The sequence below is a fragment of the Tinamus guttatus genome, unplaced genomic scaffold, assembly GCF_059628265.1.
Source record: "Tinamus guttatus ecotype Peru unplaced genomic scaffold, ASM5962826v1 Tinamus_guttatus_pri_ptg000741l, whole genome shotgun sequence".
Classification (NCBI taxonomy): domain Eukaryota; kingdom Metazoa; phylum Chordata; class Aves; order Tinamiformes; family Tinamidae; genus Tinamus; species Tinamus guttatus.
Window position 1 is genome coordinate 65,055 of NW_028289275.1, and position 18,106 is coordinate 83,160.

Sequence of the window (18,106 nt, forward strand, 5' to 3'; positions counted from 1 at the left end):
GAGAACTGACAAAAGCTTGCCAAGCAGCTTTGGTTTAGGTTGCTTTTCTCGGTGAAATCGTTGAAAAGCAGATTAATTCTTGGCTGAAAATACAGTTTGTCTGTCTTGAAATGGGAAATGAAAGGGTTTTGCTAAGTGGATTATTGACCAGTTCCCTGGAGGATCTGTAAATTCAGCATCCTTTGAGTGCACCACTTCCACTTTCTGCTATTACTTCTTTCTCCCGTTACTTTTTAGGCCTGCAGTTTGTGAATGTGAACTTGCTGAAGCTTCCTCTCCAGGGCATCACCAGACTGGGTTGAAATTTCTCCTCTCTCTGCAAAGGAGCAGAGAGGAAAATGCCAACTTGGAATGGAGAATTCCTGCCTCTAATTTGATCCTTGGGGAAAGTAAGGTGAGCCTTCACTTCAGGGAAGGGGCTTTCCACTTCCATGAGTGGAAATCCATTCATGCTCAGAATTCATTTTTAATGGCTGTAGATGGTGAAAAGTGAAAGCAGAACTGCTAGTCTCACCAGCACCTCCCATGTTGGCTTTCCTATAGGTTGTCTCTAAAAAAACCCTTCATCAGCGCTGAGGATTGCGCTTGCCCTGGCCATGGCTTCCTATTGCTGACAGCTTATATAGCCCCATAAGGGCCTCTAAACCTTTGCTGGTGTCTCTCCTGCCAGGTCACCACATACACCTTCACCTGGATGTTCTCAAACTCCATGTGGTATCCATCACTCCAGTTACTCCATGCTCACTCAGCGCTGACAGGGCTGCATGAGTCTGAGCGATCGGTGATTTTTAGTAGAAAACACCAACTTCATATGCCGAGGTCACTCATGAAAACATCCGAATTGCTTAGTTTGAAGGCTGATCTCCCTATGGGACTCCATCATGCAGCACAGCCCTCCAGACTCCAGCTGCAGCTCTGGGCATGCGGGACATTTTTACCCTCAGTGTGACGCTCTGGTAGTGCTACCACCGTCCCAAAACCCAGGAGGACCCTTGCTGCTGGGGTGGCAGTGCTGGGGGTAGGACATGGCATGACAAAAACCAAACTCCCCTCTCAGGAGCGGCACCGGTCGCAGGCGGGGAAGTCGCTGAGGAAAGGGCGCTGCGAGGAGGCCTCACAGCGATGCAGCCGCGCGAGGCCTCATGGGCAGATCTGCCCATGGGAGGTTCTGCTGGACATGGGCACTTGGCTCTTGACCCACCACAGGGGACTCTGATGGCCCTGCGGGCGATCCCGAGGGACCCTTCGTTGGTCGGTGGCTCCAGCAGCCGGGTGCTGGGAGCGCAGTGGGGAGCACCATGTGCCCTCGCCATGTTTTGATGTGAAGCTGCTCAAGTGATTGGGTGTTATTAGGCTGTGATTAGTAAGCAGATGCCTGCCCTTAAATAATCAAAGGTGATGTGTCTTCTTCCTACGATACGTCCTTCTGTGAGCGAGTCAAAGCCCTGGCAAGGTGCTCCCTCGCGGAGCGAGAGCTCGCCATTACGTGGTGTTGACAGCATGGCCGTGGCCAGGCCAGCAAAGCAGCGTTCTTGTACCATCGCCACCGTGCTATGTTGTTGCACTGTTGTGTATATATTGAGTTATGCTGTGTTATGTTGCCTTGGAGGTGCCGCAGCCCCGCGTTTGAAAGCAACGCTTCAGTAAGTATGCAGGTAAGCGGGCGCCTTCACCACCTTGGGCCTTGAGCTGACACACCTGGGACGTGATAAATGACAAGGAACAGCATGCTGCCCCACCAATGCCGCAGGGAGTCACAAACACCTCAATATTGCTCTTAATTAATGTTTTTCCCCATCTTTATGCCCATTGCTTGCTACTCCCAGGTCAGAAACTGAGACTTAAGGCCTTCCATCCTGGGTTCACCTTGGGCTTTGAGGTCCATTGTCCACCTGCAGTGACCAGGGTGCAGGTGCTGTGGGATCAAAGCAGGTCACTTTGGGGTGGATTTACTGCTACTCTGCTCTGTGCTTGTCTCATACGGCACAACCTGTCCTTGGCCTCTCAATTTATGTCGCTTCCTAAGTGTCAACTCCTGGCACCGTGGTGCAGAGACGCATGGTGCACAGGTGACGGCAGATGATAGACCACAGTGGAAGCAGGAGGAGGACAGGCAGAACAAGGGATAGGACCGGACAGAGGAAGGGAGATAAGAAAGGCCGGTGTTGATGGCACCCAAGCAAGCAGGCCACATCTGCCTGCAGCTTTGTGGGACAGCTGAGAGCAAGGCATTGTCCACACACAGGTAGAAACAGATGTGAACAAAACATAGGGCAGATGCAAGTCATTGAGGCGTAGTGGTGGAAAGATAACAGGAGGTTTCAGACACCCAGAGAAGGAGACAGAACCCCAAGTCAACCACAATGACCTGCAGAGGTGGGACAGGATGGGAGCTGAGCTCCTCAAGGACACAAAAAGCACCTGGCAGCCAACCAGAAGAAGCCAGGGCTGGATATTTGGGCTTTTTAGAGCAGACATCAAGAGGTGGCTGCTGCTTGGTCTGACCAGGGTAGCCAAGTGATGGAGAGCAAGATGTTACAATGCTCCATGGCAGGATGTGACTTATTTCTCAGTTAGTGACGACCGTCAGCATCACAAACATCATTTTTGCCCTGGGTTTTGCATTTTCCCACCCAGGAACAGCCAGTTTGCCCCCCTCCAGCTACCTGGCATGCGAGAAGCTGGCCATGCAGCTGCTTTTCTCCACTAGCTCCATGAAAAAGAGGGAGCCACCTGCAGACACAGCTTTACTGTGGGGGTATCAACCTCCCATAGTGGATTAGGGGATGCCAGTCTGGAAACTTTCTCCGCGGATGCTGGGATTTAGCCTGCGGTGCTCACAGCACCTCCAGTCACCGACGAGTCCGGGAATGGCCCTGGGAAAGGCACTAGATGGCACCAAAGGCGGACGCACCGGCTCCGGGCTGGCATCGCCGTCTCCCTTGAGATGCCGAAAGAAAAACAGGAAAAAAGACGTGTTTGGGGGGCCGGGTTTGGCTCCCGCTTGTGAGATGTGGGGCAAACAGATGGACAGATGGACACATGCGTTGTCCAAGGCATGCCACAAAATGCTGCCGGTGCTGTTTCGGAAATAAGTTTTGCAAAATGGTGCAGAATGCTGCAAAAAATTCAAAGGGAGAAGAGAGAGTTATAACAAAACGGTGCTCTTGGCAAAAATAAAGTGGAGCAATAGTGACATAGCGTTACTTTTCATGGGGAATTTCAGTATGTTTGTGCTCGGGGCCAGTCTGGGAGCGTTGGGAGGGTATCAGGGATTTTGGGTAGCAGAGATTTCGGGTCTCGGTCTAAGCTGGAGGTTTGGTGGAAGCAGAGGGCTGATTTTAAGGGAAATCGAGGTCTTTGAGGCATTCCTGTGTGGAAACACACAGGATATCCAAAACTTCTGAGCAAACAGCTTTCACAAGAAAACTGATAGATTTAGGGGCTGGTGCTGGGGAAAGGGTTAAAAAATTCTTGGTTGCAAACTGCCGCATTTTAATCCGAATGGGAGCAAAAATAAAAAATAAAGTAAAATAAAGTAAAATAAAATAAAATAAAATAAAATAAAATAAAATAAAATAAAATAAAATAAAATAAAACAAAATAAAATAAAATAAAACAAAATAAAATAAAATAAAACAAAACAAAATAAAATAAAATAAAACAAAACAAAATAATATAATATAATATAATATAAAATAAAGAGAATAATCCAGAGGAGCAAATCCATAGCACATCCCTGCTAGGATCCTGCTTAAGCCTCCCAGCTGTGCGCTGCGGATCAAGTTAAGCGTGGATTAAAGAGCTCTCCCGCACCACTGCAGGGCAGTGGCACTGGTGGGATACAGAAAAATAAATAAATAAATAAAAACTAAAGGGGGTGTGGGCAGTGCTGGAAATGGCATAAAGGGCCATGAGAAGCAGCAGGTCCCAGTGGTTTTTAATTAAGAAAAAAATAACTTAATTTTGGGATGCAGGCGAAGCATTCTCACTGGGTTCTTGAATAGGAAATATTGCAGATTGCTCAACAGACCTGAATGGTCAGAACTTTGAGCACGAGTTAGAAACTGCTCAGGAAAAAAAAAAAAAAAAAGGAAGAAATATATATAGATTTCTTTATTTATTTGCTTTTTGGGGTGAGAGCAGCAGGCCCGTGGGTGTGCATGTCTGTGCTTGACGGCACACAGGCGTGCGAGTGTGTGTGCCAGTGTGCGTGTACGGGTGTGCACACAGCTATGTGTGTGCAGGTGTATGCGTGCGCGCACGTGTGCAGGCTCACAGGTATGTGCAGGTGTACACCTGCATGCAAGTGCACACGTGCACAGGTGTAAATGTGTGCACTTGTGCGGCTGTACCTATGTGTGCAAGGCTGCAGATGTACATGTGTGTGCAGGTGTATGTGGGTGTGCAGATATACGTGCCGGTCCAGGTGTATGTGTAAGCAGGTGCACACATGTGTGCCTGTGTAGGCAGGTGTATGTGTGTGCAGGTGTGTGTGCAGGTGTATGGCATGAAGGTGTAAAAGTGTGTGGGTGTGCATGTGCAGGTGTGAGTGTGTACAGCTGTGTAGGTGTATGTGTGTGTAGGTACATATGTGTGCAAGTGGGTGTGTGTAAGCTTACTTGTGTGTGCAGGTGTACACACCCACAGATGTGCATGTGTGCAGGTGTCCAGGTGTGTATGTGTGTGCAAGTGAACAACTGTGCAGGTGTGTGTGCATGCAGGTGTACACATGCATACAGGTGCACACGTGTGTGCAGGTGTATTTGTGGGCGGGAGTATTTGTGCAGGGCTGTATGTGTACAGGTGAGCAGATGTACATGTGTGCAGGTGTCTGGCTATGCAGGTGTACACATGTGTGCAGCTATAAACACGTGCAGGTGTATGTGTGTGCATTTGCACATGTGTACAGGTGTATGTGTGTGCAGGTGTGCGTGTGTATAGGTGTTTGTGTGTACAGGTGTACACATGTGTGCAGGTGTCCAGCTGTGCAGGTGTACACATGCGTGCAGCTGTACACATATGCAAGTGTATGTGTGTACAGGTGTACATGTGTAAATGTGTGCAGGTGTATGTGTGCAGAGGTATACATGTGCACAGGCATACACATGCACAGGTGAACATGTGTGCAGGTGTTCGTGTGCACAGGTGTTCGTGTGTACATGTGTATACACACGTGTGCAGGTGTTTGTGTGGGCAGATGTACACACGGGTACAGGTGTACATGTATACAGGGGTACAGGGGTTCATGTGTGCAGGTGTACATGTGTACAGGTGTTCATGTGTGTGGGTGTATGCATGTACACGTGTACAGGTGTTCCTGTGTACAGGTGTACACATGTACATGTGCACACACATGTGCGCAGTTGTTCATGTGTGCATGCGTACAGGTGTTCGTGTGTACAGGTGTTCATGTGTACAGGTACACATGTGTGCAGGTGTTCATGTGCGCAGGTGTTCCTGTGTGCAGGTGCACACACATACATGTGCACACACGTGTCCACAGGTGTTCGTATGTACAGGTATGCAGGTATACAGGTGTACATGTGTGCAGCTGTTCGTGTGTACAGGAGTTTGTGTATAAGTGTACAGGTTTTCGTGTGTACAGGTGTACATGTGCACAGGTGTACATGTGTGCAGGTGTACAGGTGTCTGTGTGTACAGCTGTACAGCTCTACACGTGTACACGTGTTGGTGTATACAGGTGTATATGTGTTAAGGAGTACATGCGTGCAGGTGTACATGTGTATGGCTGTACAGGTGTACAGGTGTACATGTGCACAGGTATACAGGTGTTCATGTGCACACGTGTAGAGATGTACATGTGTTCAGGTGTACAGGTGTTCGTGTGTACGGGTGTACCGGTGTACATGTGTACAGAGGTTCGTGTGTACGGGTGTACAGGTGTACAGGTGTTCATGTGTATGCGTGTTCGTGTGTACAGGTGTACCGGTGTACGTGTGTACAGGTGTACATGTGTTCGTGTGTACAGGTGTTGGTGTGTACAGGTGTACAGGTGCAAACACGTGTCCACGCGCACGCGCGTGCGCAGACGCCCGCCGGGCAGGTGCACCCCGCGCGCACGCGCACTGGCGCCGCCCCGCGCGTGCGCCCTGCGCGCGCGCCGCTCCGCGCGGCGGCGCCACAGCGCAGCGCATCCCCGCTCCGCCGCTCCCCTCCCGCGCCTCCCATTGGCCGGCGGCGGCGCGCGGGGGCGGGACTCGCGGGCGGCGCGGCGCCGCCATTGGCCGCGGGCGCCTTTGTCCGCGCGGCGGCTGCGCCGCTCCCGCACTCGCGCGTCCGAGGGGCCGGCGGCAGCGAGCGGGGCCGCCCGCCCGCCCGCCCGCGCGCTCCCGCCGCCGCCGCCCGCACAAAGGCCGCAGCATGGTCCTGGTGCACGTCGGCTACCTGGTGCTGCCCGTCTTCGGCTCCGTGCGCAACAGAGGTACCGCGCGGGTGCGCGGGGTCCGCCGCTGGGGGTGGGGAGGGGGAACAGGATTAACCGTTATGCCGCTCCCCCACCCCCTTCCCCCTTTTTTTAATTACTTTTGTAATTCATCGGTTTTTAAAATCCCTTTTTGTTGTGGTTTCCTTCCTCGTTTTGGCCCGGAGCCCCCTCCAGGCCTCCACGCTCGACCTTTTGCTTTTAATTTCCTCTCATTTCTGTTTATTTGTTTTTTAACCCCCCTCTCCCCCCGCCGCCGCTCCCCTTCGCCCCCGCTTAGCGCAGCCCCCCGCGCCAGCCCCTTCCCTCCGTGTCCCCTCGCTGGAGCCCGTCGCGCTCCCCGCGGGGCCGCTGCGGTCCCCAGGGGGGACCGGGGGGGACAGAGGCCCTCGAGGGGGGTGTTACGGGTGGGGGGAGGCACCCCCTGCCAAATTGGGGATCCCTCAAAAAAATATATATATGTTTTTTGGGGCGGGGGGGGGGGCGGCATCCGCAATTAAACGCCTTTTTTTTTTTTTTTTTTTTTTTCTGAGGTAAAAAGGGTGGGATTTGGCCGCCGAGCGGCGTCTGCCTCGATGCCACCCCCGGAGGGGGGCGGGATGGGGCCCCGAGGCGCCGAAACGCCCGAAAAAAGGGGGCTGAGACCCCCCCCGGGCGCCTCAGCTGGGCTCCATCCCGTGAAGGAAGGGGGGAAAGGGAAGGAAAAGGGGGCAGAAAAAAAGTGGAGGGGAAAAAACGTTGCGTTTGAGCGCAGCGTGACGGCTCATTGCACGGAGCGTGTGCTTTGAAAACGAAGGTTCAGTGCGAGGGGAGGTTCCCAGCGCTGGCCGGGCATCTGCCCCGCTGCCCAAATCCACCCCCTTGCTTGACTTACGCCCTCCAAAAAATGCCCAAAACCCACCTAAATCTGCTTGCCCAAAATGGGTTTCCATTAAAGAGGAGTAACACTCTTCTTTCTGGATTCCCCCCCCCCCCCTTTAAAAAAAAAATCTGCAAAATGTGCCAAATTACTTCCCCAGTCCACGGGTTTAAAAAAAAAAAAATCTTTTTTTATTTTATTCCCCCCCCTGCTTCCCTCCCCCATATCAGATTTACCCTTTGGTTGTGTACCTCCACCTTTTTTTCTTGTACTAAAAACTAAAGCATGGTCTGTATATTATATATATATATATAAAAAACAAAACTATATATATTTTATTTATTTATTTTTTTTTCACATTACCTAGTTGCCGGTGTAAAGCTCTCCGTAGAGACATTCCCCCGCTGACCTGTAATGTGCTGTAGCCTGTACATCTGCTCCGTGTTCGCCGCTTTTGTTCTGTTGCCCTTCCATGGCATGGTGGGCCTTGCCTCCTTGTATTGTGTGCATGACGACATCGTTACACACGACTCCACTAATACTAATCTACGATCTTCTCAATAAAGAAACTAGTTTTTTCCTCTATTAACCTAGTGTGCTTTTTCTATTCGCTGTTCTCCCATTTATTGTCGTTTTATATCCTGCTGTTTAGATCTACCCCCCTTCCCTCCCACCCACCCACCACCCCCTCTCCTCCTTCCCCCACCTCTGCTTTTCCCATCATGAGGTTTTTTTGAGCGAATGGGGTATTATTATTATTTTTTTCCTCCCCTGCTCCAGCATTGCAGATAAGGGGGGTGTTTAATAGTTTAATATATTTATTTGCCCTCCCCATATCTCCCACCAGCGTTGCTCTGTGTGTACATGTAGGCGCACGTCCCCTATTGCCATCGTGGTGCCTATGTGTAATGCTGTTTTGCGACAGAAGAGCATTAAAAAAAAAAACAAAAAAGGAAGTATACGAACCAGACCCCTCCTTATTAAGCACGAAGGAAAATTAATTAGATATTTAATAAGCGAGGGGTCCGGTGCTCATTCCATCCCAGTTACACCATCACACCTGCGTCTTGCTCCCACGCTGCTAAGGAGAGGTGCATCCTCCACATGGATTTGGGGATGGGGGGCGACATTCGTTACTGGCCCCTTGGCTAGTGAGATGAATGAAACTCGACGGGGGGTGAAAGAAACAAAAACGTGCAAAAAAGGGTTTTTTTTTTTTTAAAAAAAGGACACCTCTCTTTTATTAGCTGGGTGTTAAATGGCTGTAGCCGCGAGCGCTGCCCACCATCTGCCAGCGCGGGGCTGCGCTCCCTGCGGATGCTGTCCCCCCCGCGGGACACTCACACCAGCCCCCGTGTCCCCGTGCGTGGGGGCTGCAGCGCCGGGGGGCTTGGGCTGCCAAGAAGCTCCCGCGACCCTAAAACACATTGGAAGCAGAAATACAAATAAAATTTAATGGAAAAGGGAGGGTGGAGGGGGGAGCTGCAGCAGTCCCGAGGCGGGGACATGCGGCGTCTTGCAGGGCCCTGCCCGCCCCCTTCCTCGCTCTGCCCTCAGTTGGTCCCTTTTGCTTTTTTATTTCCTCTTTTATTATTATCATTTGCTTTAATTTCCCCCTTCACGTCCCCCCGTCCCGCGCGTCCCGGTGCCTCGGCGCGCGCGGGGAGGCTCCGCTGCTCCCTTGCATGACGGCAGACGTTGCATGCGCCGCGTCCGCCCCCCGCGACGGCGCGGTTTTGCCCGTTAAAACAAAAATCCTCCCCTTTGGCTCCCCGATCACCCCCATGAACGGTCTATGTGCACCCCGAGGATGCCGGAGTGAGACGGTATCGGGAGAAGCCGGCGGGTTGACGGCAACGCGGATGGAGGGGTTTATTGGGAGCGGCGGAGCCCGCGTCTCGTGCGGGAGGAAGCGCATCTCGCCCGGCTCCCGCTTCCCGAGCTCGGGATGTGGTGCCCGGGAAGAGCCCCCTTGCTCCAAGAGAGACGAGGGCTTGGGGGCTGTGTTTGAGGAACGGGTCCCGCTCCTGCCCTGGATCACCCTGGGAATGCCCAGCCAAACCCAGCACGAGCTGGTGCGGGTTCTCCCTGCCCTGGGACTGGGGAAAGCGGGTCTTGGAGCTGCGACCTGGGGGGCAAAGCAGAAAGCAAAGAGTCAGGGGGATCGGGAGGCGCTGGGTGGTGTGAGCGGGACCCAGCCCTGCCATCGCTCCCGTTTCCCCGTCTCACCCTTTCGGCCCAACCTTTGGCCTCCCCATCTCCCTCAAGGCCACAGGAACAGCCGGCTCCAGGCCCAGGCCGCAAATCCTGCCCGTTTCTGCTGGGCTCCATCCTGCCCTTGGGTGGATCAGCAGAGAAAACGGAGTGGGAAATGTTTTTTCTCGGGGTGCGGGTGCATCCTCGTGGGTTGGGTTTTGTGTGGGTGAATGGGCTGAGCTCCTGCAAGCTCATTGCAACCCTGCAACCGGGGGGGCCCGGAGGGATAGCGGCTGCACCCTGCGCACGGGGACCTTCCAGTGGGTCAATCCTTCCTTGGTCTGCTCCCAAACTCCGGGCCCCCTGGTCGGCGGCTTCCTGGCGCAAGCGGCGAGGAGGAGCTGAGGGAAGAGCATCTTCTCCGGGAAGAACCGGCCGCGCTGCAGGTATTGGCTTCCGCGGGTCCCCCCGCCGGGAAGGACTCTCCTGCACTGCCGCGCTGGTGAACATGGGCCTCCGCTTTGGCTGGCTTAGATGGATTTGGGGCAAGTGGCTTCCTCAAGTACCTCTCCATCCGCTACCTAAACGAAACCTTGGGTTTTCCTCTCTCCGTGGTGACACTTTAGAGAACGCTAAGGTGTCAGGTTGCCCTGAGCATGCTGATGTGCCTGGGAAGCAGGCCACGATGGTTTTGCTCTTTCTCCTTCAATCCCAATGTACGTTGTTGCCTTTCGAAGAGCTACCCTGTGCTCAGTCCCTCGGTCACCCATTGCAGCTGGGGTGGTGGAGTATTCACTGATGGTTTCTCGGATAAATCAAGGCCTGCTTGGTCTTGTTTCCTCGATGTGACTGCTTGGGAGTATCTCTGCAAGGGAGACTTTCCCCTTCTCCTGATAGTGGAGATGCTGCTTGCTCTCATGCTCATCAAACCAGCACTGAGTTGGGCCTTGCTTGGCCTGTCTGTATCACTGCAGCCTTACCTGGCTTTGCCCAAAACCTTCCTTTTGGGCAGTGAGGAGGTGCTGGTGTGAGGAAGGATGCTCAGATGCACGGTGAAGCTGCGGGGATGCAGGATTGGCCCCTAAGTCCTACAGTTCTACTCTTGCTCATGGCTGCAGGACCCCCAAGGGAATCCACCAGCTTTGGGAGTTGATCCTGGGCTTCATGCCTTGGTCTACTGACCCCTGAGATGTTTATGAAAGGGAAGTGGCACCATGGCCATAGCCTTAAAGTCTCCTTGTCTTAATGAGAGCTTGCTGCGGCCATACCACCTTGGTGAGCCCATCTGCTTCCTTCCAGCCCAAAGTTTGCCATATGAGCAGTAATTTCCATGTCTCAGCCAGCATCTAGAGGTATTTGAGGCAATAACACTGCTCAAGAGGTGTCCATCAAAACCTGCAATTTCCCATCACGCCTCCTAATGCCTGTTGGGGAAGGAGCTGTAAATCTCAAGCAGATTACTGCACTTGTTGTTGTTGTTGCTAATTCCACACGCATCTTTTCTTGTGGCCTGGCCTTTCACACTAATATCTTAATTTCATTTATAAATTCACTGATCAGCTTTCATTAGTCATCCCATTAATGATCGCAGGCATGAAAATTTGTCATCTGACGTCAAAAAGCAGATTAAGGGACTTCTGGAGCCTTGAGAAGCAGCTCCGTTCTGTAGCAGAATTATACTGGTTGGCATATGAGGCTAATACTATGTATAATTTGCATCTGCTGCTTGGGGAAATGAGTGATTATTTTATATATTTAGCAGAAAATAAGAGCATTTCTTAGCCATGAATGGTGTTGCCTTGCCCGCAGCATTATGAATCACTGGTCTGTAAACATCTCCTTGCCTGGCTTTGCCTCACCACGCTGGTAAAGCCCGGAGGGCCAGATCCTGCCCAGCACAGCGTTTGACAGCACAAGGAGCTAATTGAAATTAAGAGGCTCCCTCAAAGCCCAGTGTGAGGAAAGACTAAGAAGGGATGAAGCTTTGCCTAGCTAAAATCAAGTGGGCTTAGCGTCCGGGTGGTGGGATGTGAGGGCATTGGTGGCCTTTGGAGATGGATGTCCAGGGTACATGGCTGGAAAAACTCAACGTTTGCTTAGAAGAAGCAAAAGAGCGGGTCTGGACCCAAACCTAGGAGCATCTCAAGGCAGGAGCGCTGGAGAAAGCCTTATCTTGTCCCAGGGCTATCTGTGATACCCCACACAGCTCCTGGGGCTGAGATAAAAAACCAGGCCGCGTTCTGCACCGTGAGAGCGAGGAAGTTGTGTGTGATCACCACATGCGGGAGGAGGAAGAGAAGGGAAAGAAAGGCTCAGAGCAGGAGGCTTTTACTGCTGGTGTAATTGCAGAGGGAGAGCTCTGACGTGTTTTTGGAGGGGTGGGGAAAAGTGCTGAAATACGTGAACTTTCCTTCTGCTTAGCAGTGCCTACCACAGGCGTGGATGCTGCTGTGCCTTGACGTGGATGGGATTTGCAGTACTTGGTGGAGAATCTGGGTTTTCGGTAGGATTTAGTATCTTAGGCTGGCGTGATCTGATAAACCCTGCGGGTTGCCCTTTACAGCTGCGGTGGCCGAGACTTCATCCCTGATGCAGCAGGAGCTCATGCCTGGTGGCTTCCATTCAGCCTTTGCTGACCTACATGGGGATGTTGGTCTTAGTCACAAATAATAGTGTGTTGTGTTTCAAATGTCTGGAGAGGATGATGAACGTGGTTTGGGTTGCAAAGGCTGCCCCAGGGTTGCAAAGGCTGCCCCAGGAGCTCAATGCCCCATGTGCAGAGGGTCCTGTTGCGTGTGGACAGTTCCTGCGTGCACAAGGTTGGGTGACAACAACATAGGCAGCCCCAAACCCACTGACCATCCTTCTTCATTGCCTCTTGGCTCCGTCTCTGGCTCCTTCATCGGTGAGGGATGTGCAATGCAGGGATGTGTGGGCCAGTGGTGGCTGTTGGATTAGCAGCTCAGCTCCTCGCCCTTCCCTTGTCCTAAATTGCTTGAGTCTGAGGCTTGGCGAAAACGCATATACCAGGTTTTGGTGATGATGATCATTTTCCCGTTCACTAGCTGAAAATTTACTTTCCCGGCTTTATATTGGTTGGGTGTTACCTGGCAAAATGGGGTGGGAAGAGCTGAACTGAGATAAAACAGGCCATTGGTATTTCTGCAATGAGCTGACAGCACCAGAGTCCATGAGACCAGGTCAGCATCTGTCTGGTCATGCTGAATGGCCACGAGGGTCTGTTGGCCCCTTGCTGCATCCTCCATCCTCCAACCACACGTCCTTCTGCATTGCTGGCCGCACTCATGTGTGCTGCTTCGCCACCAAGGGACACGTGACATTTTCCATGGTCTCGCTTGATTTGTGATGGAAAATAGCTGTGCCACATGTGGTTAAAAACTTGCCCATGGAAACCTCGAGTGTTTTGCCAAAAAAAAAAAAAAACACGTAATGCAAGTGCTCTGGAGATGAGATTGTTGAGATTGTTTCATTTGTTATGAGTCATCGGTGAGGAGAACCCTATCCTGCCTGATCTCTATGGCCCGTTCAGCCATCTAGGTGCTTCTTCTCTGAAACTCCTTTAGAAAAGCAAGCAGGCAAGGCTGGAAGGTTTACACCGGGGAACCAAGAGGAAAAAATTACTCAGGGGCTGTTACAAGCATGGAAAAATGGGATGTAGGCCAAGCGGTTGGGACATAAACCCAATTCCTCTTCCTTTGACCAGCAGCAGGGACCTCCCAAAAGGAGTCAGGGTGGAGGAGGGTGAGGTGGAGGGAAGCCAGCTTGTTAGGTGCCAGATTTGACATTCTCTTCTCCCATGACAAATGCTTTTGAGTACCATTAATAAAATCAAGGGCCAGACCTCAATAATATCCAGGAAGCTCAGAGAGGTTCTGGAGATGTGTAACCCTGGCTCGTGCATACGTCGAGACCGGGCAGCTCAATATTTGGTCTGATCTCTGCGGAACCCCCTTCCCTGCCCTGGGAGCTCCCTATCCACAGCTCCTAACCTGGGGTCACATTGATGCTGGGTGTGCGAGCACAGCCCGCTCATCCTCTGCCCTTTGCGGGAAAGAAACGTGCGCCGTTCCTCAGCAAACACGCTATGAGGTCGATCCCAGATCTTAAAGCACAAGAGATCATCAGTGTTGATTAGTGCAGTGATTCAGATTAAATAGGCTGTAAGCCAGTCCTGGTTGTTCCCCCATCAAAGCCCATCATTTCGGCATCAAGCCTGCTACATGCAAAACCCAGAAGCGCTCCTGGCCAGCCCTGTTGTTTGCAGTGTATTTGTTTGATGTCTCTGACTCTACCAGTTTCCTTTCCCACCCTACGCTCTCTCTGGTTGTTTGAGACACCAGCTATGTTTTTCCCCTCGTGTGTAGTGGGTTTTTTTGAGTAGCTCCTTTCTCAAACTGATTCTCCAGGTGCCAAAGCCAGAGAGTTGCACAGGGTTCAAAGGGAGGCCTGGAGACCATCTAATCTTCATCAGGGCTGGAGCTGGCTCTGGGGCCTGGCCTGCTGGGGATGCTGGAGGTGCTCAGACATGTTGTTTGGGTGTATGTTGGGATTAGGAGGGGAGAACGATCCTCCTGTCCATGGGATAACATTCCCAGAAGAAGGGGGACCTCCTTCACAGCTCCGCGTTTGTTGCCAGGACCAGTAGGCTGTGCTGGTGGAAGCTGAAGAACGAGCGCTGTCCTCTCCTCGCCGCCCCGGGAGGGCAGCTGTGATTTATACCATAATAACAACCGGTGCTGGGAGCGCAGTGATGACCGGGGCTCTCTAATAACAGCAGCTTTAAAGCAGCTCTCCCTTGTGCAGGGAGCTCTTTCGCAGGAGAAGCTGAGCGTGGACAGGCAACATCTTTCCATGCCGTGGTGCAGCCAGGGATGAGGTGCAGGCAGGGCTGGGCGAGAAGGTGCCGGTGGGGAGGAGGGATGTGCCAGGGCTTCAACCACCCCATCTGGAGCTGCCTCCTCCGCAGAGGACCTTGGGGGAGCCCCCTCCGAATGCAGCCCTTCGGAGGTAAGTTGGATGGAGCGGGTGGGCACGCGGAGCTGCCCCTGCAGCTGAAATACTTCTTTCTGGCCCCGGCATAGACCCATCTCTTGATTTCTTTCCTTTTCCTGCATTTCGGCGTGAAGAACAGGTCTGTTCCTAGTGCCACCATGCCGTGTGCCCATTCGCGTCGCTCCAGGAGGCTGGAGGTTTCAGATTGCAAGTGTAATGAGACTTCGTGACTGAAACAAGAGCCCACAAATAGCCCCCAATACAACAGCGACATGGAAACGCAAAGCGTTTGCCAGGGTCCAGACACCAGAAGGCTGGAGAAAAGGTGCTTTGTTCTTATTCAGGCCTCCCGCTGCAGGCTGGTTCCCCTGGTTGCCCCACAGCTTCAGGTTGGCTGTGGAGCAGCCCTCTGGCTGGTCTCTCCTCCCTCTTTTTTATCCTTGCAGGTTAGTAGAAGCTTGTGTCATCCATAGAAACACAGGTTCTGGGGGAGCTCAGGTATGGAAGTGCTGGATGATGGTGGAGGAGAGGGAACTACCTGTCGACCTAGATTTACATATTTGCAATAAAATTAGGAAAAAGGAGGGGGCAAAAATCACTTAAGTGGCCAAAATGACTGTCATTGCCTTGGCTAAATCCAAATGAAGAGTAGCAACGTCCGCTGTCTGAGAAGTGCTCTTCGGCATGGCAGTCCTTGCTGGTGGATCTCACCTTGGTCCTGTGGGTCTACTCGTTTGAAGGTCTGGTTGTTGGTTCCTTTTGGAGGCCAAACAGGCCTTCAGGCCTGACTGGTTAGGGATCTGATAGGATTTGGCCAGCTAGTTCAGTCTAAGACAACCTGTCTAAAAATTAACAGGTTTGCTTAAGTACAAGATGAGCATTTTAGGTCTCCAACGTATCCTCCTTCCTGGGGACTGAGGAGCACTGGGAAGGGGGAAAAGGCATGTGGAGAAGAGAGCCCAATATTTGTCTATCACTTGAAATCATGACAGTCTGGACCTGCAGACCAGGAAACATGTCTGAGAGCAGCTCTTCCTTGGTGGCTGGAGCTGGTGGCTCTTGTCCTGGCACCTCTTAGAGCAAACTGCCTCACAACGGCTCATTCGTGCATCAGGGTGATGGGGAACGAATTGGCAAGAGAAAATCCCGAAGAGCTGAAAGAGCAGAGTGCATGCAGTTGGCCCTGGCCAAAGCTGCGTGTCAAGGCTGAAACATCTGTTTTTGGTGACTGTCTACCCACACTTGAGAGCAAGGCAGTTTTACAATATTGTTCAGTTGTCTGCAGCCTCGAGGAGTGCTTGGCAATGAAGGATAAACCTCATTGTGCAATACACACGCCAACACCAGTAACAGCAGAGATGCACCCTTTCCATTAGCTCCCACCCACTGATTGATGGGCTTGTCTACACGAGATGAACTGCAATTCAGTTCTAGCCCCTTCCTGGCTTCTTGGCTGCCCTTTTTTATTAACTCCTGTGTGATAAACTCCCTTGTGGCTTCGGACCGCTTGGTAATTGCTTTGGACTAAGTGACACCTCCTAGGGAGGATGAGAGCAAATCCAGCTCCTCGTGGAGGCCAACTGGCTCGTGGGGCCATGCCAGGAGCAGCTTTTCTGAGTTGTTGGTGGCCAAGAGCTCTCAGGTTCACACTTGGCCACACTTTGGCAAAAACAAGAGGGTTGCTAAAAAGAACGTGTTTGGAGGATTTTACAATCTTCTTTTTTGTGTGTGTGTGAAGGGGAAGGGGAGATTTGGTAGCTTGTTTTCAAGCCTTCTTTTCAACCTTGCTCATGAAAGTGGAACTTCATCTTTAAATGATATCTTTGTCTTATCTTTAAGTGAAAGCTGGGATTCCCCCATGTTTTGGCAGCTGTAAGAGCCTCCTGACCACCCTCTCTTGCAGTGCCTCCCAAAGCACCCAAGAACACATCACCTGTGGGAATACCTGCACAGGGTGTCATTTCTTTCAAACCAGGGTCAAGAGAAGAAGTAGCGGGTGATTCCCTTTGCCAGCCTTCCCCAAGAGAGATGGGCCATGGTGTCGTGGGCCAGACCTGGAAGGTGACAGAAAGGGCCAAGCCAAGGGTTGGGGATAAGCAAAAATTGAAGCAAAAATTGAACTTTTGGCAAACAAGCTTAGCTGAACCTTGCTCTGAAGTGACAGGCTGGCTGACCACAACACAGCTTTTCATAGGGAAAACAGGATTTAGGAGTGTGTCAACTCAGGCCAAACTGTATCTGTAATACAAGGGCTCCCATACCTTTGAAACCTTTAATACTAATCACAGTGCTGTGCTACCAGCTAGAAGCATAGATAGCCAAAATCCATATATGCCACTGAGCAGAAGAGTAAATTACCTGAACCCTGGATCCTCAGGAAGAAGTTTTCCATCTATACAGCTTTCATTGCTTCTCTAAAGTATAAGGACACTTCCCATTGCAAAATGTCAAAAACAAAAATCCACTCTTCCAACTTGCACCATGTGTAGGTGGAGAAGGTATTGGGGGCTTGAGGGCTGCCAGAAAACTCCTCTCTGGGGCCAGTATGGTTTCTAGTATCTCTCTCTTAAAATCCGCAAGGGAAATTTTAGAAGCGCCACATGCATCTCAGCTTGTGCTCCAGAGATGTCAGGCTTAGATGAACATAAGTTTCAAAGCTTGGATCTTCACTTTAATTCCTTTTTGTTTGTCACTGAGAGCTCTGAGGAGTCGACAGAGCTTGGGAGTAGATTTTGTTTTTCTCTAGTGCCAGGACGAACCTGAAATGCACCTTTATAATGACTACTTTCCCTCTCTTATATCTGATATCTGCCAGAACCACAGACCAATGATCACTATGTGGGCTAGTACCATTCACAAAATATTATTTCACATTGCTGACTTCTCTGCCATGTGATGTTCAGTAGGACACCCAGGTCCTTTCCCGCAGAGCTGCTTTCTTGTGCAGTTGCACGGGGCTATTCCAGCCCAAATGCCAGATTTTGCCTTTGTTGAACTTTTTTGCACCTTAGGGCAGCTTCTCAAAACAAGGAGCACCACAGAAAAACAAGGGTATTTCCCCTACCCACTGCCAAAGCCCCTTTTCTCATACCCTTCCGTAGCATTCAGGTGTAGACACTTTCCTTCTGCTCTCCAGTAGAGTTTCTCCCATGGAAGAAGAGGACTTTCTGTGGGAAGGGAGTGCTGCTTTCTGACCACATCTCCAAGCATCTGTGTAGGGAAGGTCCCAAACCACCATGGGTCTGCCTGTGGTGACACAGCCAGTCTTCGTCCACGAGTAGAAACCCACCATCCTCAAAATGCTGGACACGCTCCCACTTCCCTTGACCAAGATCATAGAATCATAGAATCATAGAATGCTTAGGGTTGGAAGGGACCTCTAGAGATCATCTAGTCCAACCCCCCCCTGCACACGCAGGGTCACCTAGAGCACGTGGCACAGGACTGCGTCCAAGTGGGTTTTGAAGATCTCCAGAGAAGGAGACTCCACAACCTCTCTGGGCAGCCTGTTCCAGTGCTCTGTCACCCTCACTGTTAAGAAATTTTTCCTTAAGTTCCTATGGAATTTTTGGTGTTTCAGTTTCCGGCCATTT

At 51.6% G+C, this 18,106-nt stretch overlaps 1 protein-coding gene across 2 annotated transcripts in view; it reads left to right on the forward strand.

The window, feature by feature from the left end:
• Positions 1-6,305: 6,305 nt before the first annotated feature.
• The window catches only part of ARK2C (arkadia (RNF111) C-terminal like ring finger ubiquitin ligase 2C), a 37,649-nt gene continuing 25,848 nt past the window's right edge, over positions 6,306-18,106 (forward strand). The window contains exons 1-2 of one of the 2 annotated variants that reach the window (XR_015914057.1): positions 6,306-6,445; positions 7,672-7,889. Coding sequence is in view for 1 of the 2 variants with exons in the window: in XM_088537284.1 (XP_088393410.1) it covers positions 6,385-6,445 (61 nt within the window). In the remaining variant the exon portion in view is untranslated. Of the gene's footprint in view, positions 6,446-7,671; positions 7,890-18,106 lie in introns of those variants that run through there. The other variant, XM_088537284.1, reaches the window with a different exon arrangement.